The following is a 25,864-nucleotide window of genomic DNA, read 5'->3' as shown; positions in this document are numbered from 1 at the left end:
GCTTTTCCCAAGAAAAGGGTGCTGGATTGGGCTGGCTACGATGCTGCTGGTGGAGGACTGGAGCTCTGGGGAGCCCGTGGGGAGGTCTGCATGGCTCAGGGAAGGCCTGCCTGTCCAGGGCTCACCCCAGGCAGGAGCAAGCATGTCCGCAAACACCTTCTCAGAGCCGTTTTGCTCATGCCCCCCTGCTATGGGAGAGCACGTGCTACAAAAGTGCCAACCGTGCAACCCAACCACCTTTTCTTCCACCCTCACTGCCTCCGCGTGCCCTGAGCAGCCCCATGGCCACCCACACTGAGAGCAGGAGAACACAGCTGGAGACCCAGCAATACTCACGACAGGGCCCGCTGCCGGGCAATGATGCAGTCAGGCTTGTCCTCTTTGTACACCAGCCAGGCATTGGCCTGCACCCACACCCAGTCACCCTTCTTGGTCAGCAGCCGGAACACAGTCAGCCCGCTCTCCCCCGTCTTCATCACTGGGACAGGGAGAGAAGAGCAGCAGCACGGACACGGTTATTCCACAAGGGCAAGATGGCACAGGCAAGATGCCACGATGTTGCGCATCACCTTGCGCCCGTGCTATGGGGGCCGGATAGGCAGGATGCAGCCAGCACGCGATGCCACGTGCGGTGCTGTCCCCCTGCCAGCTCCCCGAGCAGGTATCACCCAGGAGGGGAGAGCCTTTATCACAGCTGCTCCAGAGCCAGGACATTTGGCCCACCAAGAAGCAAGAGTACTGGCACGGCCAGAGCTGCACCGGTGCCAGGGAGCTGCAAGGGCCCCCACAAACGTTCCTGCCCCAATGGCCCCCCCAGGACTCACTTCTCACGTGGTTCTCCGCACAGTACATCATGTCGGCTGCGTGCACAAACTGGTACCCAGACCCCCTCCTGCACAGCTCCGTTTCTGTGTACCCCAGGACAACCTTCCCCCTGGAAACAGGGCAGAAACCCAGTGACACCACAGAGGGAGGGATCCCCCAATTGCACCCCACCAGCCAGATGTGATCCCCTACCCAGCACCCCGGCAGCTAGCCAGAGCCTCCCACTTCGGGTGGTGCAACTGTCCATCCTGGGCTGAGCTGCATCCCCTCTTCCACAAAATCCCACGCTGGGTTTCCTGGGCTAAAACACAGCAGCCAAGAAGTGCTGGCACCCAGTTAATCTGCTCCCCATGTTACTGGGGAGCTGCAGAAATGCCCAGCAGCAGATGGACAAAAGCATCAGACAACTTGCCACAGGAGTTGGGTCAGAAGTGTTCTGCTCCCATGGGCTCTGGCTTTCTGCCCAGCGCCTGCAGCCATGGATTTTGCGACGGGGAAGGCGTGAGATGCCCTACCGGGAATCACAGGCCGTGGGAGTGAAGTCCAGCTTGTGCTTTGTCTGGAAGATCAGCGTCTTGGTCCGAAGCTCCAGGATGGAGAGTGGCTGGAGGGGAGTTGCGATGGCGAAGAGGACAAGTGGGGACCTGTCTGATGCCTTCTTCTGCTGCCCGAGAAGGAACTTCAAACGCCCACGGAAATTCAAAGCCTTAGAGGGGATTAGAAAATGTGGGCGTGAAGCAAACAGGGTGATGGGAACCGGCTGTGCTCCCACCCCTATGGGACACAAGTAGCCCCTAGGGAACACGCTGGGGGCAGAGGGGTGTCCCAGTGTGGGGCTGCATTACCAGAAATCCCGAGGAGTTATCCAGCAAGCAGCGGAAGCGGCAGGTGAAGCTCCTGTCCACGAAGGAGGGCTCCTCGGGGCAGAGGTGCTGGGGGCTGGACTCAGTGCTGCATCCAGCCAGCAGCGGCCGGTCACCAGGAAGGTCTGGGAAACCAAAGGGAAAATGAAGCTTTCCAAGCTGCACACCTTGAAGTCATGGCCTCGTGGAGACTTTGCTGCTCAAGTGAACCCATGACCTTCACAAAAGGGGTAAGACTTTGCCATGGGAAATTACCAGTTCACGATAGTTTCTGGTCCCCGCAAGCTCAACTTGCCTCCCAGACATGAGCAAGACAACAAGCTGCCCCCACTGAAATAAATGGGATTTCAAACGCTGAAAAGCAAAAAGGCCTGGGAAGAAGTGTCCCCATCCCTCTCAAAGACAGCACATCTGCTTTTGGTGACAGGTGGCCATGCCAACCCCTGGTTGCGGAGTCCCAGGGGGAGGCTGTGGGATGCTCCTCAGCACAGGGCTGTGCTTCGTGGCTATAAATGCTACCAGGAGGGTTTTCCGGCATGGGGTGGCCACGCAGAGGCAGCTGGCTGGTCCCTGGGGATCACCGCTGGGGACTGCCCCGGCACTCACCATCGGCAGCGTGCTGGGTGCTGCTGGACGCCGTGGCCCCGTGCAGCTGGTGGCAGAAGGCGGCTCTGTCATCCGTGTGGATCAGGTCATACACACTCTGGTAGATGAGATCTGACTGGAATGACACAAGGGGAGAAGAGCGTCGGCTCCTGCCCGGCCTGGCAGAATGTCTGGAGGAGGACACGGCAGGAGGCTTTCCTTCGTGGGTACTGAAAGTGCAGTGATTGAGGGTAAAGAAAACACAACCAGCTTTGTGTGCCGCGTGGAGAGCAAGGACCAGGAACCGGCTGCTTTTAGGGAGGGTGGCTCAGGAAGGAGGAAGAGGGAGCAGAGAGTGGGTCTGCTTGGGGAAATCGTGGGAACGGCTCTGAGGCTTCTAGAAGCAATAGAAATGGCTGTGTCCAAGTAACCCTGGCTGCTCAGGACTGTCAATGCCACCCATTCCCCCAGTGTCCCCTGGCCATTGCTAAGCACAGCTTTCCACCCCATTCCCCACACCGGCAAGGCTGAGGTTCTCCTGGTATCACCCACCCGTTCCACAGATGTTTCACACTGGCTCTGGCTCCTGATCCTTAACCACAGTCCATGGAAAATGCTGAAACTCCAGCTCCCTCCCCTGCCACAGGAGCCCCTGCTCTTTGGGAAGCTTTGCTCACCATCTGTGGGGTGAACGCTGCAGAAGCAGCATTTGCCTGGCATGTCTTAACTTCTAGTATCTTCTCAGGACCAAATTCAGACAAAGAGCCAGAAAGGCTGTGAGTTGTTAGAGGGGAATTTGTTTGTGGGGCACAAATTGCCAGTCTGCAACAGCATGCAAGATCTCTTGCGTTGCCATCCCTAGCCCTCTGCAAATAAGCAGTTTTGTTTCTTCCACAGGATCAATGTAAAAAAATAATTTCAGGTTGATCAAAACATTTTGGCCAAACCAAACTAATTTTTTTTTTCAGACTTATGCAGGGGGATTTGCTGTTTTAAAAAAGGTTTTTGTAGGTTTTTTTTTTTTACTCCAAACCCATGGGAATCTGTATCCCAGTGCAAGCTATCTTCCTTCAGTGGGCCACCAGGACAGACAGACACGCTGATGCTGTGCTGTGAGGTTGGCCACACAGCAGAAACACCAGCAAGTCCTCACACCACCTGCCTCCCAGCACAGCCCCCTTCTTCTAGGGCCATGTCTTGGACCAGCCTTTCCCATCCTGGCCCTGCGTGCTGCGGTGGTCAGCATGACCCTTCCAAGCCCAGGGGCAGCTCAGGCCACCAACTGCCATGTCCCTGCCCTCAGAAACATGCCAGAGCAGAGCCTCCTGCTTAACCAGACATACAGGTACTTTGAGAAGACCACTCCTTGTCTCTGACAGCTGCTTTGACTTGGGGCTTCAGCCCATGAGGATCCTTCTACCATGAGCTGGGCAAGGGTGCAAGGAGAGGACAAAGAAGAAAACAGTCACTGCAGGCGCACCAGGAACCCATGCAACGAATGGGTTTGGCAGTCTCACAGTCCTCCTGTTGTCTCGGTCCTTTGGCCAAAGGACCTGGATATGAGGGGAACAGGAGGTAACAGGGTGCATGTGGGGAGAGCCCTGCTTTTCCTTGGTATCCTGTGTAACCCACAGTACTTCAGGGCACTGACACTGCTCACCATCGTGATACCCTCAGCTCTTTGTAAGTGAGAACATATGCACCCAGCAGCATGACACCAGAAAAATCTCACACCCTTTTACACACAAAGACAAGAGGATACAGAGCCTGCCATTGCTCAGCTTGCATCTGTTCCTACTAAAGTCACAAGCATGTTTGTTGGCTTTCGCAGTCCCCAAAGAACATGACTCATTTGAAAACATACATCAAAAACAACCCAAGGGAGCTGGGAGGGGAGAAAAGAAAGCCCTGGCATGACTGTCAGCACCTCCTTCCCAGACCTGGACTGCATCCATCTGTTTACAGTCAGGACAAAACAGTACCCACCTGATGAAAGCCCAGGTAGTCCTGCACAGTAGGGGAGATGTAGAAGATGTAGCCATCTCCAGCCACGGCGATGACAAATCCATTAAGTGCCTGAAAGCATAAGTTGAGCCCAGAGTTACTCTCTCTAGCTTTAATTCAGCTGCTGAAAGATTAACTTCTCCAGGTATTTCTTAAGCATTTGTGGATGGGAACGGACCTTCTTCATCCACAAGGAACCCCCCAAAAAAGGAAAGCACCTTGTGACCATGCAAGACTTTTAATCCTGGATAGTTGGGCCTTTTTTTCCCCCCCAGGGTTGGCATGAGCAATGATCAAAGGTGGACTGACCACTTTTTCTAGACCCATCATTGAAGCCCTCTCACTGCAGGGCAGCTCCTGCATCAGGAGGGACCAGCTAAGGAGAGGTTTCATGGATGACCTAGAGTTAGTTACCTCCTCTCCAGCTGTACCGTCCGGGTACAGCTATACTCTTCCATGGCTCTGATTTTCTCTAACAAACCTGCCTACAACTTCAACAACAAGCACCAACAGGCAGCTGGGAGGAAGGACTGTCCTGAGCCATGCAGGAACCTGGTGACTCCAGGAGGAGCCTACCATCAGTTCAAGCATAACAAAGCCTTCAGAGACAGTAACTAAACTGCTGACAGTCACTGACCCGGCCTATTTATCCACTCGTTCATTTTAAGGACGACCTCTGAAGACACTTTGGGCCTTGCTCCTCACCTTGAATTTTACAGTTAGGTGGTTATACAAGCTTATTTCTGTATGTCTTCTCCCCACGCTTTCTCCAATCACCCCCAAAAACTGCCTTTTAATCCCTAGCACCTGAGGACATTGCTGTCCCTCAGACTCCTGCTCTCAGCTCCAAGGGTACACGAACAACTCATCACAAAGTACACAAAGAACGAACAAATCCAGTCACTGCTATCATTCAAAGATGGCAATGCAGCTAAAAACAACACCCACCATGAAAGCAAAAGAGCTAGAAAAATCTGGAAATTCAGATCCCAGATTTGTGAAGGTCCTGACATCGCACCTGTGACACCCCCTGGTCCTTATAAGCATGCAGGCTGCTTGACACATCTTTGAGGAGGCAACAGCATCCGTTCTCATCTGTCTCCCATTACACAGGACCACAACCCTTTCTTCTCATCTGATTTTGTTCTTGGTCCTGACAAATGTCTCAAGAGGCCCCATTGCTCTTGAAGGCCCTCAAACACATCCTGGCATTGAACTGCCGCTATGAGATACCATACTGGGAAAGTTACTCTCCTCTTGCTTATGTTCTCGATGACAGAAGATAAGGCTTTAAACACAAAAAACCTAGTCTCTATAAAAAACATCTTTGTGCTCATACCATCTGCCAGCTTCGCTTCTTGCCTTGCACTCTGCAATTACATACGCATGGCCTGCAGCTAAATACATACCCAACTGGTAGCTCCTTGCTTGGAAATGACCAAACCTATGCCAAATTAGAGAAACTATTCAAAAAAATATGGGAGATCATGGCTAGGGTGGAGGGAGGGGAGCTCATGCATCAAGTGAATACCCAGAAAAAGAGGCAAGATGAAGATCCAGAGATATCTGGTGACCATTTCAGGCTGATTTCCTCCAAAAGGAAAGTACTGCACTAGTTAGTAATTCCTGACCCTGCTCTTGTCTGCAATAGATTTAATTTACTAGTGAATAAAAGGAGAGAAATTAGGAAAAGAAAATCCTAAGTGGAAGTCTGGGTTTAATCAAGATGTGGACAGACGTCTCAGCAGGTCTCATAAGCGTCAAGCCAGGACCTGCCACAAATATGGACTCTGCCCTCACTGCCCAGCTCGGCCACACTGAGCTGCCCCTGGAGGGGACCATGGGGACATGCCGTTTGCTTGAAACCAGGCTGGAGAGAAGGGTCCAGCTGCTCATGCTGCTCCTTCAGCTCTGCTCGCCCTCTTCCCCCATGCAAAAAGGGGGCAGGAGCAATTGGCTGACACAGCTCATGCATTTGCCCATTTACAGCGACACTCAGGCTTGCCTGGGATGGCTTTTTTTAGTCACTTGGATTATTTGAGAGGCTGCTGCATTGAGCATGTTGCTTGATACCACACAGATCCAGCTTGCAGCAGGACCAGTCCCTTTCCTTTGTGCAGTGCAGCCCCCTGAGGGGCTCTGAGTCAGAGTTTTCTGCAAATTACAGTATCAGATTAAAATGCTCTTTGAGGGAATAAAAAGTTGGGCAGCTCAGCTGGGGGATTTCTGTCACATTAACACCTCACAAGCTCTCCAGATGCCTTCAATCACCCAAGGCTGCCAATGCTCTGATGCCTCAACAAATTGCCATCATATGGCCCAGCTCAAACCCCCAGAGAGCACTCAGGAGCAGCTCCATCATGGGACTGGGGCAACTGTGGTCTCCCTCCTGGCTATCACATTATTCCAGCTGTTCCTCTGCTACTATCACACTTGCAGCCAGCTGAGACCGCTCCTGAGAGTGAAACTCACATGGGAGACTTCATACAGTCCAGGCTTCATCACCAAAAGTCATGCTGGGCTCCCAGGAGTCACCACCTCAGCAAAATCTCCGGTGGGGGCTCTTGCTGGGGCTCTGCTCGCACCTGCCTGCCTGTCCATAACGGTGAGCATTCATGTACGGCTGTGCAGGAGCAGGGTTGAAGGCACCAAAGTCAGACTTTAAGAAGAGCCAAGCATCCGTCTGCTAGTGTTTGGAGAGGTGGAAGAAGGGAGAAGAGGACTGAAGGCCCAGAAAGCAGAGACACATGCGATGTCAGGAACACAGCCATGGAAAGATTAAAGGTCTTGCACAGACTTGCCCTGCAGCCCTAAGGAGTAGCACATTTGAAGCTGACATGCCCAGATGTTTACACAGCAACCAGCCTTTCCATGTGACCTTCCACCCTGTTTCTTTCCAGCTTACATTTATAAGTTGCAGCCCAAACAAACAGCATTCTGGCCAGCTGATTCACCAGCTCATTGTTCTCTGAAGTTCATTGAGAACTATTTCATTAGACACACACTGGCCTTTCTACAAAGCAAAGCTCCCACCGCCCACTGATTCTGTCCACCACTGCCTTCCAGGATCCATCTTCCCTTCTTTCCCCACCCACAACCTACAACTGAGCCTGGGCTTTTTCCATCCCAGGCAGGCTGTGAACTCATCCTAGGGAGCTCATGCAATGCCCCAGGTAGGGCAAACAGTTCTTGAAGGATGTTTTATCCTGCAGCTATCACCATTCTCCTCTTAGCATTTCCTAGAGCACAAGGAATCCACCACCTCCGAGACTAATCAGGGATCAATCCCTATACTACCCTTGCACCTCTTGGTTGGGATGGATGAGCTTGTGGACATTGGGTCTGTGAGCTGTAGTGGGTCCCAAGGAAAAGTGCCAGGTTTGGGCTCAGTGACAGCTAATACCTGCAAGCTACAGATGCAGACATCACCCAATGCCTTTGCAAGGATGACACAACCCACCACCCCAAGCCCTGCTCTGTTCACGGATGCAGTTTATGGTACAGCCCCTACAGCCGCTGCAGCGTAACCAAAGTGGCAGCAAACTGCGGTGGGGGGTAGGAGGGAACGGTAGGCACTGGGCCCTGTCCCAAGGTGCTCAGTGCCTGCAGCAATCACAGCAAAGCAGCTCCTGGCAAGGCAGGGTCTCCTCTTGCTCCACAGGTGGGACCCCATGCCCCATAGCTGCTGTATGGTTCAGCAGACAGGGACCAGCCGTCGTGCCGAGCGCATGGCAGGAGCCAAGGGAAGACCCCGAACAACTGAGCTACAGCACGATACCTGGAGCAGCAGTTCCCCCTCAGGAAACAGCTCCTTGTCAGCATGCTGGTCCATCCGTCCATTCCCTCCTGGGGTTCTGGGCTGATCCAGCACACAGTCATCAACATCTGTAGCTGCAGCTGTGAGTGAGAAGGCAAGAAATCAGCATGGAAGGGGCAAGCCAGGAGCCTCTCCCTCCTCCTCCCCACCCCAGTACTGCTCACTGCTGCACCACGCTACCCAATGCACGTGAACCCAGCTCGGAGGAAGATAAGACTAGTGGGAGCTGGAGCAGAGACCCTTTGCAGAGCCATCCCTAACTTGTCCAATACTTCCTCCAAGAGATAATAGCCCCTGCTTGGTCCCATTTCTGGGAGACCTTGCTTCTGCCAAGGTCTGAGGCAGACATGCAAAGGATAGAGAGGTGGTGAGCATTTTTGGGCTCCCCAGGCTTGGAAACACCCCCCAACACAGCGAGAAGTCTTCAGGTTAGAGCCTGCTAGAGCTGGAGTTGGCTTCAAGATGCCACAATGCCTGCTTTCCTGCCCTTCAGGGCTGACGAAAGACAGTAGCAAACCTTCCCAAACCATCTGAGAAGACATCAAAGCACCCATATTTTTTTCTCCGTTCTGCCTTTGGCAGCTCGGAAGCAGATCAGAGGGTTGGTGGACACAGCACTCCGTGAGACACCTGAGCAGCTCTCTGCTCCAAGGACTTGCTGCCGTGACCTCCCCAGGCTGATACACATGCTGCCTCATGCTTCCTCGCTAGATGCCTTCAAGGCAACACTCATGGGTGCAGCCAACATGAAACCTTCTGCCCTGGTCGCAGGACCTCAAGCATTACAGGACACAGAAAACCAGTTGTTCAGGGAACAGGAACGAGGACAGCGGCTTCTGGGGACATCCCCAGTGTGGTACTTAGTCTGCTGCGGAATTATCCTTGAAAAACCTCAGTCTAAACTCAGCTTCCACAAAAGGACAATTTTCAAGGCATGTTTTTGCACCAACTTGACCAAAAACCTGCAGGAAAACCTCAAAGCAGCCCTTGTGTAGGAACCACCCCACCTCTGCTGCTGCCACGAGCTCCTGCAGCATCCAAGGTCGGACTGAACTCACACGCCCCGTGCACAGCCACATCCCGACAGAGCACCACTGCCTGCCCCGTCTGAGCCCTGGGTTTCTGATGGTGCTGCGTGACCTTGGGTGGATCGATCCAAAGGCAAAATGTCTTCTGAATTTGGATGAGTGGCAGGAAATGAGGAAAAACCCCTAAACATCCCAAGTCTGACCACACATTTAATTTTCTCCATGGTAGAAGCTCTCACCTCACCATTGAAAGGTTTTAAAGGTTTGGTTTGTTTTAAAGGTTTTGCTTTTTCCCCCCAGTAGCACCAAGTTCAAAGCCAAAATAATTCCAAACCTAAAAAAAGTTTAATCTGAAACTGCTGATACGAGACATTTTGCTTTCCATCAAACCATCAATATGCAACAAGATTTTCCCTGACAGATCTGCATTTTTGTATTAAAAGCCAGTTCGAGGTCAAAACATCACTTAGATCTATTTACATGTGGAGCCTGGGTGACAACAAGCACCCACCCATGCAGGCTTTCAGCAACCAGGCGCGTAGTTAAGATAATTAGCTGAAGGTCTTGCATAAGGTGACACAGAGGAACCACACAGGTTTAAATAAAAGTGGAGAGGATGCTCGGGGCCCATTAAGCAGAATTAGCCTTGATGGCTATCACTGATAGAACTGGGCTACTTCAGCCTCCCCCAAACCTTGAGTGCTCCTTGCAGATGCTCAGGCAGCGGTTGCATCTTCTGCCCTTTCCATCCTGTGCCCTCACTCACCGGAGGAAAGCCCAGCTTGTAGGCAACTCTCACGGGACATGCCTTCCCCTCCCCAACAGCTCCCTGTGGGTCACTTTAGCCCACGCCACAAGCCTGCATTGCCCCCCGCGTAAGCTCACATTCCCGTTCCCGCAGGGGATGACCCTCTGCGTAGACACTTCCCAAATCGGCAAGAGGCGGATCAGCCGGGCCAGGGGATGCAAGACCTCTGGGAAAGGTTGGGAAAGATGAGGTTCAACGCCAGGAAAGCAGTCACTGTGCTCAGTTTGCTCATCAGTCAAGGGAAGGCACGTCCCCAGGAGTTTCAAAAGGCAGGTCTGAGGCAGTCACCAAGCAAAAAGGCTCCTCGCATGACTGCCAAGCGATCCCCAAGGAAAAACATCCAAAGCCCATCTGGATCATGGATATGGCTTCAATTTGCACATGATGGAGCAGAATAGTTTCAAAATGAAACATTGATTCTTTTTTTAAATTTTAATTCTTTTGAAGGGCTGACTCCTCTCTAAAGCATTGAAATGAGGCAAGTTGGCAGGGAAATTCAAAAAGAAATCAAGTTATTCTAAAACAGAGCTCCAAAAGGGCAGTGAATGTTTTGAGAGGATGCATGTCCCAAGGGCACATGGTCTCCAGCTCTCTTCCAGTGTCCACCTGCAGCATCTGCAGGGAAAGCTGCAACAAGCTGGGGAGAGATGCTGTGGGCTTACAGAATCCAACACGAAACACCTATTTGCTCACTTTGTGCCTTCCAGCAAAATTATTTCTTCCAATTCTCCCACCAATCTTACAAGGGGCTTTTAATCTCCCAGAGATGCTCACTTCCCTTAATCTCAGTGGTCCATTTCTGCATGGCTGAGCTAGAAAATCCTGCAGAATCTATCTTCCATGGGACACACTATGATGACCTGGCTTGGGGAGAAGGCCTGGAGCACAGAGAGAGGGTAGGAAACCCAAAGTGATGTGTCTGCCAACTGCTTTGCCACCAAGCATCACTGCACTGGGGTTGCAAGATCCTAACTGCAGGGCATAGATTGTAAGTGGTGCTTCTAAGCATTGGTGGCATAGAGCAGCTGGTGTTCCCATGCAGCCCAGTCCTCACCATCCACGGCCAGAGGCCAAGGAGATGCTGAGGGCAGTGCATGAGGCAAAACACATGGCACTCTCCCACAAAAATAATCCAGGAACTTGTGACATGAGCTCCCCTTACTTTCATCATCACTTCAACACCCGCGGCCCAGTCTTGTTCTCAGAGGGCCTCCCTGCTTCAAGAGACAGCCACCCTGCTGGGGATGGCCAACGGTGGAGTGAGCATCCAGCAGACAGGCAGGGCTGAGGTTGCTCTCAGAAGCCACAGCCATTCCTCAGTGGTCTAGATGATCTGGAGACCTCCTGTACCCATTTTCAGGTGGTGACCCTCTTCATGTTCAAACACGTCACGACTGGGTGTCCTCCTCAACAAACACGTCGGGAGCAAAGTGCCCCTGTGGCTCTCCCCCTCCAAACAGGTCTCTGAACTCATCCTCGCTCAAACTGCCAAGAACCGCAGGGGCTGGGAGCAATCCCAAGAGACGCCTGAGCACATCCAGATAGAGGACTCCAGGCCCATGTAACCACCATGGGTACAGAGGCTATTCCCAGTCACTTTTTGACTTGGAACAGTAAAAAAAATCCTTTTTATCAAAGTGCAGAAACCCCCTCCCCACCCCATCTGCAACACAGGTAACCTCATGGGAGGGAGGGATCACTCCTGAAACATCCCCCATCTGCTCGAGACAAGTTATTAGTCTCTGGGGGATTTCACCAGTACATAAATCCATGCTCACCAGAAACAACTTGCAGGCTGATCACCCCATGACAGGCAATGCTGGCTCTGTCTCCCGATGACATGGGGTGGTGGCTTGGAGCCTCCTTCCCCTCCTGCTGGCTCCCCAACACAGCTGGGTGAAGGCGGTGCAGAGAGCATCTCCGGGCCACGCTGCAGCTCTGGAGCAGAGCTTGCAGCAAGGTCAAGCTGGAGGCGGCGCTACCAGGAGCGGGGAGGACTGACAGGCAGGGTTCTCCACCCCAGCAGAGCAGGCTACGTGATGGGGAGATGCCACCCCCTGGAATCCCACCGAGAGCCCTGGGTCCCTCAGCATGATGAAGTCACATCTCCAAGGGGCCGATGGCGAAGATGCACTGAAAGTAACTGACGGCAGGAAGAAGGGGAGATCTCCGTCTGCTGCAAGGCAGGAAAAAGCAGGTGGCAAGCCATAGTAAAAGCTGGCTAATTGACCCCCTGGTTAAGATACTCATTGTAATGGACCATGACATGTTGAGACTCACTTCCACATGAAGCAGCTGAGACCACAAAGTTAATGGGATTAAAAGAAACAGGTCCAATGTGTATACAAGCTATAATATACCCACAGTAAAAGAAATAACTATAGAGAGAAGGATGATGGACATTTGCTGTTTGTGTCCAGCTTTTTCAGTTTCCTGCTGTGCATCTTTGATAATTAACATGAATTAATGCAAGATTAAAACCTTGTAGTGAGGTGGGGGTCAGTCTCTTCTCCCAAATAAGAAGCCATAGGACAAGAGGAAATGGCCTCCAGTTGCACCAGGGGAGGTTTAGATTGGATATCAGGAAAAATTTCTTCACCAAAAGGGTTGTCAAGCACTGGAACAGGCTGCCCAGGGAAGTGGCTGAGTCACCATCCCTGGAGGTATTTAAAAGCCATGTAGATGTGGTGCTGAGGGACAGGGTTTAGTGGTGAACTTGGCAGTGCTAGGTTAATGGTTAGACTTGATCTTAAAGGTCTTTTCCAACCTACACGATTCTGTGATTCTGATCCTGCTGGCACTTGGCACACATCACTGGAGGGCCACCATGGCTTGAGACACACATCTGCCATACGCCAAGCCTGAGAGTGCTGCCTTCAGCTTCACCAGCAGTGGTTTATGCAACCACCATGCTACTCCTAGGAGAGCAGGAAGACCAATCCTGCTGACTTCCATACTGTAGAAGAGCTTGGCTAAAATATGCTGAGATTTTAGCAACCAATCTCAAAGTCCAGTCCCACCCAACCCCAGGGGAAGGAGTGGTTCAGGAGCTGACAAGCATTGCCAGTCCAGATGATTTCCCTGAACACCCGACTCCAAACTTGCATGCCAAATTTCCATTTATTTTTTTATTTGCACAGGGAAGACTGATAACAGGCAGAAGAGAGCTGTGCAACATCTGCAGCACTTGCACCAGGGGACAAAGTTACAGCAGATGTGTGTATGCCCCAGACGAGCCTACAGAGGCATGGAGCTTTGAGAGCTTTCCTGTCAGTGCCTGAAGTTGCCATTTCCAGCGAACTACAAGTTTTTCTGGTTTCTTGTTAAAGCACAGACAGAAGAGAGAGAACATTTAAAAGTAAAGCAGATTTAAAAGATGATCCAGTGAGTCACTGCCCTGCAACAGCATCTCCTGGTTTCCAAACACTCTTGTGCTCCAGAACCAAGTACAAATCCCAAAATCACTTTCTCTCAACTTTCAAAAATTAAATCCTCATGAGCTTCCAGCTGCAGTCTTGCTGCCTGCTTATCCAACTGAAGACACCAAGCATAAATCATGCTAACCATGATCTTCCCCAGGTGGGAGAGGGGAGGATGCAGAAGCTCCTGTGCATCTGCTGCTGACCCATGGCTCCTGTGGCCTTGGCCACTGCTCTCACTGTGCCCACCAACCAGCTCTTCCTCATCCCCCGAGGAAGGTGATGGTGAGCTAAAAACAGCATTATGGAGGAGTAACACAGGGATATCTAGGAGGGGACACGCAAGTTTCACACCAGGCAGGCACAAGAAAGCCTGAGCTTTGGGAGCAAATTTCCTGGACAGTTTGGCCATTGATTCCTTTTCTGCTTTGAGTTTGTTGATGGAGATGGGCAAACACCAGCAGGAAGGGGTACCCCAGCCAACACACCCTGCTCAGCACCAGTCCACTATGCAGGGTGGCCGGGCAGGCAGAGATCCAGCACAGGCCCCAGGTGACCTGGGTCTGATCCCACCCAGATGACGTGAGACAAGTCCCTTTCCCTAGTATGCACCGTGTAAGCAGGCACCAATACCAGCATCCAAACCCACTATGGGTTGCCTTCCACTCTGCCCCACCCAGGACACTGCCCCAGACCCTGCTGCCTGACTTCCTAAACCCCATTAAATGGGTCTGTCCCCCAGCCACAGGCACATAGCACCCACGTATCGGAAATATCAGAGAAGATGGAGAAGGTTGGAAACCCCTTCCTCACATTTTTGCTTGTGTAAGCAGCCAGGCAAGTTGCAGACAGCACAGGGAAGCTCAGTCCTATGGCCGGAGTGAGCATGAGAAATGCAGTGTAATAAAACAAGGATCCTCAGGGCATCACCCTGAGCCCACTTGCAATTTCCTTTCTGAAAGGCGAGTTTGGACGCTGGGTATAAACTCAAGCCTGCACACAGATTTAGAGGCCAACACAGCCAGCCCAGAGCATGGTTTCCTGAAGGATGACCAATTCAGTTGCGTGGTGCTGCAAACCTCACTCTAGGTCACCGAGTTTTTAATATTAACCCATCACCCTGTTTGCTTTGTCCATCAGATAAAGCAACCTTACAAGAGTTACTGTGCAAACATTTACAGGATGCACAAAAAGAAAATCAGTGCAAACCCAGCTCTGAATCCACCAGGCAAAAGGGGAGCTGGGCTCAAAGCAAGAGCCATGCTCGGTCTGAGATGCAAACTGGTGGAAACAGCAGGAATTGGTAATTTTTTCCATGAAGAGTAGTCAACCCCCAAACCAGCACAAGATCAGAAAAGGATCAGAAGAGCTGTAGAAAAGCTTGTCAGAAAACACTAACCATCCCTGCTGAGCTTTCAGTCCATCCACAGAAGTTGATACCATTTCTGTCCTGCTTAGAGGAGGTCTTATAAAAGATTTCTAAAACAGATCCTTCTCCACCAGCTGCTGCTTGTTGATGGCATCTGTGTGGCAGATTTCTATTGACCTGGGCCAGTGTCACAGGTGCCACATGCATCTTTGAGCCTGCTGGTTACTGCAGCCCTGTCCCCTGTCCACTGGCATCAGAGGGGAGGGCTCCAGGAAAACCTGAAGTTCCTGGGAAGTCATCAGCAAAACTTCCATGCTGGACCTACACAGGTCTCTGAAGCTGTCCAAGTAAGCCTGTGCGCTGGTTTTCCTGCTTCAGGTGGCCTTGCAGCAGGTCAAAAGGCAATAACTCAACAGATCTGACTGAGGGCTGCAGTCAGACAAACTCAGCCCACACGCAGATCTGGCACAGCCAAAGCGAGTTTCTGGACACCAGCACAAAGCCTGGCCAGCTCAACCTAGGCCAAATACCAGTGAAGTTTCACTGATAACTCGAGTGGGTGTTGCACACCCTGCAGGACAGTTTAACCCTCTCCATCTGGAGAGGAAGGCGTGTGGATCCTTCCACCACCACCGCCAAGAAGAAACCAGCCAAAGACCTGTCACCTCTGCAGAGTCTTCCTGAGATAGTTTCCAAACCAGCAAATGCCGTATCAGGGGCAGCAGGAGGAAACACCAGCTGATGCAGACATGTTGGGGAAGAGCAGAGGTTCAGAAGAAGCATCGTCCATTTCTCATCTGTTATCAATCTCTCCCCAAACATTTAAACTGAAAGTTAAAAAAAAAGCCAAGAAACCCACCACCAGCAACAAAAAGCCAAACCCAGTTTGGTTCGTCTCTACTCCCAGAAGCACTGCCACAGGGTAGGCTGTACAGGAGACCTGAAGCAGGGAGGGAGAGCTAGCAGGAGGACACCAAACAGCAGGCAGCAGCTAATTCCTCCTGCCTTTCACAAACAATCGGTCTGCCTCCTGCCCCAAAGAGTTGGATGTCTGCTCCAAAGACACAAAGCCAAGAGGAGGCAGAGCCTTGGATGGGCTTTTTGGCACACGCTGCTTTTCTTGCAAGAACCATCTCTAGCAGTACATGGGATTTTTGCTTTTAACCTGTGACATAGCTTGGGCAGGCATATGTCCAGGGTCACCTGCTGGCATCCGCCTCCCTGCCAGACTGGTTATAACCACGCACTTTGGCTCGGTAGAGTCTATTAACCCTTTGCCTAGGAGAAAGGGCAAGTACCCGGACTCAATAGAAATGCTTGAAAAGAGCAACTCTTTATCAATAAGGCACCAATTAAAGCTGCCTGGAGGCAAGGCAATGGGCTTGGGCTGCTGACAGAGAGAGGTCGAGGCAGCAGAGGACAGGGATGCTCGCCAGGCAATGCCACACTCTCCTGCTGCAGAAGAACCTGCACAAAGCAGATGATAGCAAAAGTGAACCAGAAAGCACGGCACAAGGGCTTTCACCATCTCCCCCCCAAAACGCCTGATGCGATACACCACGAGCAGGCTGCTGTGACTTGTGGATGACACAGGTCTTCATCAGGCAGGGGTCGAACCGAGGTCGACCTTGATGAATCGGTGGGATGATCTGAAGTCAAACAAGATGAACTTCAGGGCAGACACAGACAAAGCAAGGGAAGGGAGCTGGAAATCACAGGCACAGTGACCAAATGGGAGTAATTGGCCTGGCAGAACAGGTCTCCAAGGAGGGGCAAGGCTGCCACCGAACATGAACCTGTTCATTGATGATTACTTTTCCAAAGCAGCTCTGACACAGGGAAGCATGTGCTGAGCACATCCAGTGGGAACCGCTCCTGCTCAGAGGCAGGGGTCCCAGCTGGAGAACTTGGCATAGGTGCCACCTCCTGGGGACCAGCATCCCCAGCTGGAAAGGGCCCTGGCGGAGTCCCCCCAGGGGACTGGGCACAGGGCAAAAGCTAAGGGAGCCAAATTCATTCAGTCTGGGGGGGGGGGGGGGGGGGGGGGGGAAGATGCAATGGGAGCCTCTAAGTATAGAAAGATGCTGATGGCTTCCTGCCCTCCACACGCTCTGCCTTCACCAGGGTCCATCCAGCCCAAGGCACTGGAGATGGAACATGTCCCTGTCCATACGTCCTGACCCCGCTCCATGCCGTGCCACGCGCGCACACACCAGTCTGTGCCTCCCCCAGCTGCAGGAGCCAGCACTGCTCCACAGTGTTGCAGCAGCAGCTTTTAAGTGGGTTGTGAAAGCAATCCCTGGCAGCCTTTCAGGCTTTATTTGCACTGCAGCCTGCATTTTATGTCCTGCTGGCAGGCAGGGGAGCGTGGCGCTTCACAGGCATGGTGACTCCCCTCCAGCCAGGCTCTGCACCCCCATTTTCCCTCTGAGCCCAGACATGTGCTGGGTGCCGCAGAGTGCAGCCGTATCAGTAAGGAGGGCTGATTGCTGCCTTTCTTTGAATGTCAACGGAGAAAGCAATGCAGGTTAATGTTATGCCAGCACTGCCTTGGATAGAAGGACCTGTTGCATCCCCAATCATCACATCTTGCCATCATGGCATTAGGCTGCCTACCCAGCTACCCACCCTGCATCTCAGGCAGGGAATGAATCTTATTTCCCAGGTATGTCCCCCAAAAAGCAGACAATGGAGGAAAAGACACTCAGCAAGGCTCGCTCTCAGTCCCACCTTGCCTTTGAGGAGCCCAACAGCATCCAAAACACATCCAATGCTGCACATGCAGCAATCACCCCTCTTATGCAAAGGCAGCCGGCTCAAGACATTTTCCCTCCGCAGCAAGGTGCCCCTTCATGCCCCCATCATAACCTTTGGGACCCTGCTCCAAGGAAGGACCTCCTGGGTCACAGCCTTTCTGACCTAGCCAGTACCAGCACAGGCTCGGCAAAGCCTTCAGCAGCCAGCAATGCTTAGGAAGACATGCCAGAGGTGCTCAGGGAACAGCTAACACTACAAGAGAGGTCAGGCCAGCGTCTGGGGCCAAACAGCCAGCATCTCCAGAGCAAGAACAAGGGTCCATCACACTCAGCCCCACCGAGTGGTCCGCCAGCCACCCTCAAGTCCTTTGCACAGGCAACACACTGTTGTGATGCTCCAAGACTGCCCCAGGGATGGAAGTTGGAGGAGCAGGAGGGAGCTGCTCTGGTTCCCACCTGAGAAACTGGCTCTGCCAGACAGATTTGACCATTGCAGCCCCATGTGTGAGCTACAGCTTCAGGAGTAGGAGCTGAACCATCCACAACTCCTGGGCCTGGGAGAGGCTCCTCAGCAGGGTATGGTGTGAGCACATCAGCACAAAAGTTCCTCAGGCCATGGCTGGGTTGAGAGGGCAGCCAGCAGGTCTGTGCACCCAGGGTAGCTCGGCTGGCCTCCTCTTTGCAGTATTTTTCTTGCTTATAAAGGCAACACCATATCAGGTGATGTGTAGTGCGTACAAGGAATCCCTGCTCCTCAAACCCAAGGTCTGCAGAATAACACTGGAGCCCGCAGCACAAGTATTTTCACCAGCAGTAACTATCTCAGATACATCAATGACTGCTGAAAATCGAGGGCAACCGCAGCTGTGACCTGCGAGCAGGAGGAAGGGAGCTACACGCACATGGAGGCAGAAACACACCAAAAAGTCCCTGGTGCCAAGAGCAGAAGCAGAAAAGCAGCAATATCCAGCCACAATCACTCCCAATGTGGTTGCTGCCCTGTCCCAAGGTCTCCGCAGTAGCAGGGCTGCAGAGAGGCAAACACGAGGAGATCAGTTTTCCAGGCACATCAGCTCAACCCTCCATCCTGCAAGAACAAACTGGGGTCTCTGGGTATGAGGCATCACCCTCAATCTCACAGAAACGCTCATTAGAGAAGTATAATAGACCCACCACAGCTGAGCCCGACCGGGCCAGGGTGGCAAGCACAGCAGAAAACCACCAACATGAGACCCCCCCACAGGGAGGAAAGAGGACAAAAAATGAGCTGACAAGATGCCAAACTGAACAAGGGCCTTAGGAGCAGCCTTGTCTAGCCTGCCATCCTCAACGAACACAGCAACACCTCCTACTGCTGCCTGCCCAGGAGACAGCAGCCCACAGATCCTGGGGATTTTAAATTTAATTTAATTATAAGCCACAGTTCCAATTAGATGAGGGAAACATGGCTATTCAGCAAGACACATACTGTTTTACCTATTGCTCCCTTGACCACAGGCTGGCAAGAGCGAGACACAGGACAGTTTTTGGACATAAAGGAGCGGTGGCATGGCTGCTAATGAGAAGTAGATGGAGGAGCTTTGCGGGAGGTCTCAACTGCTGGGCAGGCACCCAAGCTGCTCCCCTCCTCCCACAGTGCCATTTCTCTGTCAGACACCCCCTCCAAAAGTGATGGGGCCAAGGTCCTCTGCTCCCTGCGCTGCTCCTGACCCCCCCCAGCCCCTCCTGAACCGCTCGTCTGCCTGCTCTCCACCTCCGCGACTCAGTTTCCAACACCGAACTAGGTGGTCTCACTTTCCCAAGGATGTTGCTTTTCCAAGACACCAAGCACCCATAACTGACTCAAGAGGATTAGATTTGGGTGTGCAGCACCCAAAAATGAAGGGGACTCCTCCCAGAGGGGACATGGATAAAACCTTTGTCGTGGCAGCAAAAGGCCTGAGGGGTAGAAGTCCCATGAGCATAGCACCTCTCAGCAACCATCGCCAACTCCTCCACATTTCTAGAGACATGGCACTTTCCTCCCCAGTTTTCCAGGGCATTTTCAGGTCAGTACCTCAGCTAAAGATCCAACACTGAACAAACAAGGGTCTGATACCACAACTCATCATCGTCCTACCTTCAGGAGACACAACTCTCCATCCCAAGGCAAACATGGCTCGGGGTGGCATGTGAGCCATGCAGTGGGGACTGACCCCAGGAGCTTTTCACCCCTTGCGACACGGACACTCACCCATCAAGTAGCTCTTCACCTTCAGGTATCCGACAGCCAGCCGGAGGATGGAGAGTTTATCAAGCCTGGCACGCACATCTTCAGGGAAGGGCAGCAAGCCAGTCAGCTTGTTCAGCTCCTGGTTGAGTCTGTCTCTGTGCCGCTTGGAGGGATTGGACTTCACGCCCTCAGGGGGTGGTGGTTTGGGGCTGGAAGAGGCAAAGGAGAGTTTGATTAAATTGGGCCTGTCTGACAGGCTCTTTCCAAACCCAGCATTGACTTTAGTACAGCCACAACAGTAAAACATCAGGTGGCCGAGGTAAGGCCACGCAGCAGCAAGAGCAAGCTACAGCAAGCCCACAAGGCAATGGGTGGAGGAGACATGGCCATCCCAGCTGGCCATCTTGTGCAGCCACAGGCATGATGCTCTCCAGCTGGAGTGTGGGGTGATCCTCAGGCAGGCACCTTAACATGCAGCCTGGCTGAGGCAGCTCAGCTGGATACTACAGCCTTGCTCCCATCCCTGCTCCCACCACTGGGCCCTGGCAGGGAAAGGGACACCGAGGGCAGAGACCTACAAGCCATCAGAGCATCTCTTGGAGGTCCAGTTAGACTTTTCCACCTGCACTCTGCTCTCTCCACCCTTTCTCCTCTTCTTCCTCATCCCATACTCTTCCCACGCAGCAGGTCGCTCACTGGCCACGCTCCACATGCTCACACCAGGTCCTCACCATGGCAAGCAGTACCTTGAGTCACTCAGAGGGTTCAGATCAGCTGTTCTGCCTGCCCAGGACCAAGTAGCCCTTGGCAATGAGCACACTAACAAACAGCAAGAATGGAAAGTGGGAAGGTCCAAAAAGATTTGTTTATTTGCATTTATTTCAGTTAGCTGCTTCTAAGTTTCCTCTGACTGCTCAGAGCCTGAATCCTTTTCTTTACTTCCCAATATTACAAAAAGAAGCACGTGTGAAAGTCAATGACAGCACTTGGACAAAGAGATACTACGTAGGGTGGTTTAGGGAACAGCACTTAGAACAGTAGATTTTTAAAATTTGTTTTCTTCTATTCTTCCGATTTCTGATCCTTTCAGATGGGCATTTCCAACCTAAAACAACATCTGATGCCAAACTTTGGCTCCAAGACCAACCCTGAGTCTGCAGAACAAGTAGGGTCCACAAGAGCAGCTCTTGTCTGTCTTAAGCTCATATGGGGACCCATCTCCATCAGCTGCAGTTATTTCACAAGCTACAACTGAAGTCCCAGCCATAGCAGTAAGAGGTTAATTAATTACTTTAATGAGTTTGAGATGTCACCTTGTCTCCTTTGGTTTTTAATGTCAATTTGAATTTTCTAGCTTGAAGAAAAACCCTTCAGACTTCCCCTCTGTATTTGGTTAGATTGCATCCCCTAACATGCAACTCATATTGTTTTGATGTAATTTGTCTAACCACAAACTCCCTCTCCACAGGCATCCTGGCTTCATAAAGCAGCTTCGGATAACAGGATCTGCCAGTATTTAGCAGCAATCTAAGGTCTCCCCTCTACTACCACTCTCGAATCTTGTCTGGCAGGACTGCTTGCATGTGTGACAAGAGAGGAAATGAGTATTAAATGAGATGAAGTGAGGTGCCTGTTGAATTTTCATTGCAGAGAGCTACCAAGGGGTCTTCTAAGCACAGGTGGAAAATTGCAGCATTTCTCCAGAAAAGCTCAATCATGCTGTTTTGTAACATAAGCATCAGGAGGGATATACCCTGCTTCTCAGAGAGGCTGGGTGCAACTGATCACCAAACTTGTCCATACAAGCTGGGCAAAACACACTAGCACCGGTGCTTTTACGTACTCCATTAGCCAGTGGCTTAAACACTTTTGAAATCGCAGTCACTCATCAGGAAGGAAAAAAAGGAAATAGTTTTCCTTTGGCTCTGTCTCTGATTAAAAAAAAAGAGAGAGGTGAAGAAAATTATTCTGAGTTTCCTCAGATATCCTTTAAAGGAAAGTCCTTTGCCCACTCACTATCCAGATCTAGCCCACAAACAGCCAGAAAGAAGAGAAAATGAGACTGGAGAGGAGCAAGAAGTGCTGTTCTTTATGGGAATGGGTAAAAGCAGAGGCGTAACAGGGTCTCTTGGGTAGTCTGGCCAAGCACTGACAGTGCTCTGGCTGAGACACATGGGGTGACCCAGCCAGCAACAAAGCACCAGAAGGCTAAAGGACATCTCTGTTCCTGCATGTCCCCAGCTGCAGCACACAAGGTGCTTCACGGCCACCCTCGAGGGGAAGGATGACCAAGAGGAAAAGGGCCCTGGTGATGCCGGGCAGCTCTTTTGGCAAATGCTGCACCCTGCACCCAGGAACTCCCAGGGCCAGAGGCTTCACAGTTCTCCATCCTTAGGGATGCCACAGGGAAACAGCTTCCAAGTGCTCATTGCTGACAAATCTGTTCACTCTCTGCCAGGCAGTCATGAAGCTCCCTTGAGCCCTGTGCAAGCCAGCAGGCAGGGCCAGAAAAACCACCAGCCCCCATCACACATAATTACCAAGGGAAAGGCATTGGCTTGAGGCACAATCACATTATTAGCCACCAGAGAATCTGCACAGGTGAGCACCACAGGAAACTACGTTTCCCCCCCACTCACAGAAACAGTGAAGCTTGGTCTAGATGTTCAAAACCTGGTTAAATACCCTGCCCTTAGGCCTGTCCCCATTGCCTAGCTGCCCCCTCTTTGCAGGGCAAAGCTCTGGCTGCCTCTGCCAGCCCCGGGCACCGTGCAAGGCTGTCCCGGCAAGCGCTGCTACCCGAGCACAACACACCAGACCTCGGTGGTCAATGAAGCAGCTCAACGTCTATGCAACAAGCAAGAAAAAGGCATTTTAAAGAGGTCTGAGCCCCCATCCTGTTTGCAAGAGCCCTGATGCGGCACAGTTATGAAATGGATATGGTGCAAAGCTCAGCGTGGCTGTGCCACAGAGTTCATGGTGAAGCTGCTGAGAAAAGCTGCTAACCCCCGCGTAGACAGGCTGGAGCAGAGCCGCAGGGCAAGCTCTGCTCCCCGCAGGGCAAAGGCTGTGCCACTGCTGCAGCGTTGTTTTTCCCCAGCTGCCCTTTGAACAGGGAGCCCAGCAGGAAGTTCACCACTTTTGCAAGCTGGCAAGTACCAAGTGATATTAACTATTAGCAACAGCTGAGGTTGCCCAAGCTGATATATTGTCTCCTAAATTTATTAATTTTTTTAATACGTAAAAAGCCCTGAGCAAAATGCAGAGGGACCAGAGAACTCCCTAACCCCATCCTTCCCTCCCCACCCGGTTGGCTGCACATCCCGCTGCTCCCAGCCCTGCTCTGCCTGGCCTCTCCCAGCAGGGCCCTGCTGCAAGATTTGCCCAGTCACAGAGGAAAATAATCTCTTCTGATTCCCAGGGTTGGCCCTGCAGTAACCAGGGAATGAGGTCCCCTCTGCTCCAAAGAGACACCTTCTCCCACACCCTGAGCCACACAAATCCAGCCTACACAAACCCTCAGTCTGGCCACGCCAGCCCCACCACAGGGCTGGAATCGCTGCTCCGAGGTGAGCAAGAGAAAGGTTTGAGGCAGAGCAACTACCCATCGCATCTTCACGCTTCTTTAAGACTCCCTAATAAACAACGAAGAGAGGCTCTGGCTCACCTTCTCACCATAGATTTACAACATCGATGCTCCCTCCTCCATCCCAGGTTCAGGCTCAGCTTAACATCTCACCATGCATTTATAACACTGATGTTTCCTCCTCCATCCCAGGTTTGGGCTCAGCTCATCTGTCTCCCCCAGTGGCTCCCAGAAATATCTATACCTTTATTTCCTATACACCTGGTAACCTGAGATCAACAGGCTGATGTGACTTCAGAGCTGGTATGGGGGGAGGCACAAGGGTCCCAAAGTCAGGCAACTCCAGCGACACGTCAGGGCAGCATGTAACGTAACAACTATTGATCATCACGCTAATTAATTACTGAGAAGCAGGGGATCTTTTGGAACACAGCAATTGCTGTACATTTGATTTACGCAGGCACTGAAACTCAAGCCAGCCTGCAACTCAACCCAGAGGGCAGCCAAGCACCTCAAACTCCCCGAAGAGCTTCCCCACAGGAGCACTGGGGATGCAGGACAATCAGCAGCAGGATTTGTATTTTCCCTCCAGCATGCCAGAGCCCACAAAGCAGTAGCCCCAATCAACCCCAATTAAAACAGAGAGTAGCCCAAGCATGCTGTCTCCCCACCTCTTTTGCCTCTTCAACGCTCACACCAGAGCAGCTTAACGCGGTTCCCCCCAACCAACTCGGCTCTCACAGCCCGGTTTTCCGCCGCCCTCCCCGGTCCCACACCCCTGCCCCAGCCTCCTCCACCTTCCCGGCGGCTGCCGAGCTGCCGACCCCGGCTGCTACCGGGGGGAACCCCGACGCGCCCCGGCTGCACCCACCTCTTCGGCACCGGCTTCTTCCTCTTCCTCCCGGCGTACATCCCGCCGGCGGCACCGGGAACCGGGCACCGGGCGGGCGCGCAGCCCGCAGCCGGCGGCAGGCGGGGAGCAGCGGGCAGCCGCACCCGCAGGCGGGGTTTAAGGGGGGTTTAAGGAGGGTGGCGGCGGGGCGGCCCCGGTCCCGTCCCTCCCCCGCCGCGGCCCCCGCCCCGCCCCCCCGGGGCCCTCGGGGCGGCCCCCGGCGATGCGCCGGCCGGGGGAGGGCGGACCCGAGGCCCCCGGTGCGTGGGTCACCGCGTGCGGGAGCCGCCGCGGGCAGGGGACAGCTGCCACCGTGGGCAGGGACCACGTGTCCTGAGGGTCACCGTCCACAGGGAGCCACCAAACCCTGGGAAACACCGTGCCCACCCACGGGCTGCTGTCTCCAGGGGGCCACCAGATCCCGGGAACCACCATGCCCACAGGCCACCCTGCCCAGGGAGCTACTGTGCCTGTGGGCCAGCATTGCCAGAGGGTCACTGTGCCCTGAAAGTCACTGTTCCCAGAACGTCACGGTGCCTGGGGAGCCACTGTGCGCCAAAAGTCACCGTGCTCACAGCTCACTGTGCCTATGGGCCACTGTGCCTGTTAGCCACCGCGTGCAGGGGGCCACCAAATCCCGGGAGCCACCATGCCTACAGGCCACCTCTTATTCCTGCAAAAGATGACCGCTTCAGAGCAGTTTCCATGCTTCTCTCCTGCTGCAGTGCCTGCAGGATGACGTTCACCCGCAGGCTCATGTTGCCGGTCTCCACGCATCGTGCTTGGTGGCTGTGTGGCTGTGGCACACCCGCCAGCCCCAGTCCCTCCCAGGGTAGCCAGGCCGGTGTAGCCCAGAAGACGTCGTCCTGCCCGACAGCCACAGCAAGAGAGGCAAGGCGGAACTGGAGGCACCTGAATTACTGCTCTGTTTCAACACTGAGATGTTTTGTCATGCAGTCACCAGGGAAAAATGAAAAACTGAGCAGAAAGATGCAATGAAATCCTTCATTGTCCCGCTCCATGGAATAAACCTCCACTTTTTCTTAACCCTGCAGGTACCCCTGCGTGCCACGACTCCAGGGCTTTGCAAGATAAGCCTCCCCACCTCCCAGAGCCTGATCTCCCTGCTGGTCCCCATCCAGGAACAGCCAGCCTGCTGCCTTTCGCTTTGCATTTCCTCGCGTTAATGGTGCCCAAAGCTTTTGCTCTTCCACCCAAGAGCCACCTTCAGCTGCTTTTGTGAAAACAGGGGTGACAGAGACAGGCAACCATGAACACAAAGGAAAGACTGTTAAAACAGACACAGAGACATCACATCTAACCATGGTTTGTTTTTTATCATAAATAGTTTGTCTTAAAAATCAAGCCTGTTTATGTCCCAGTGGGAGGAAAGCATGGTAAACAACCGTGAGCTTTCATGGCTGCGGTGGTGGTATAGGGAGCTATGAGCCACAGCACAGAGTGGTGGTACGGTGAGAGGCGAGTCTGTCCTGTATTCAGCACAAGCAGAAGCCCCAGGAAGACTAAGGATGGTGCAAGTAAATTTGATACTTCTCCTGAGGACTTTCCTGGCCTCCAACTGCTTTCAGCCCAGGAGGTTTCCTCAGCCAGACATGGCTCCTACCTAGTAATGCTCTTCCAGGCTCCTCTTGAATCCCTGTAAACGTTTAACACCGTTGAGCAACGAGTTGCACGGCTCA

General features: G+C 52.7%; 1 protein-coding gene across 1 annotated transcript in view; it reads right to left on the bottom strand.

Moving 5' to 3' along the window:
* Positions 1-24,263, bottom strand: part of LOC140657665 (uncharacterized) — a 28,060-nt gene extending 3,797 nt beyond the window's left edge. Inside the window, exons 1-9 of the mRNA XM_072875000.1 lie at positions 24,144-24,263; positions 19,708-19,895; positions 8,056-8,174; positions 4,260-4,349; positions 2,295-2,409; positions 1,671-1,813; positions 1,341-1,531; positions 825-934; positions 337-478 (exon numbers count right to left, since the gene is read on the bottom strand). Coding sequence (XP_072731101.1) covers positions 337-478; positions 825-934; positions 1,341-1,531; positions 1,671-1,813; positions 2,295-2,409; positions 4,260-4,349; positions 8,056-8,174; positions 19,708-19,895; positions 24,144-24,184 — 1,139 coding nt within the window. The 5' untranslated portion in view covers positions 24,185-24,263. The remainder of the gene's footprint in view (positions 1-336; positions 479-824; positions 935-1,340; positions 1,532-1,670; positions 1,814-2,294; positions 2,410-4,259; positions 4,350-8,055; positions 8,175-19,707; positions 19,896-24,143) is intronic.
* Positions 24,264-25,864: the final 1,601 nt, after the last annotated feature.

Source organism: Ciconia boyciana, chromosome 10 (genome assembly GCF_034638445.1).
Source record: "Ciconia boyciana chromosome 10, ASM3463844v1, whole genome shotgun sequence".
Classification (NCBI taxonomy): domain Eukaryota; kingdom Metazoa; phylum Chordata; class Aves; order Ciconiiformes; family Ciconiidae; genus Ciconia; species Ciconia boyciana.
The sequence above is the reverse complement of the archived record's forward strand: the minus strand, read 5'-3'. Positions and strand labels throughout refer to the sequence as shown.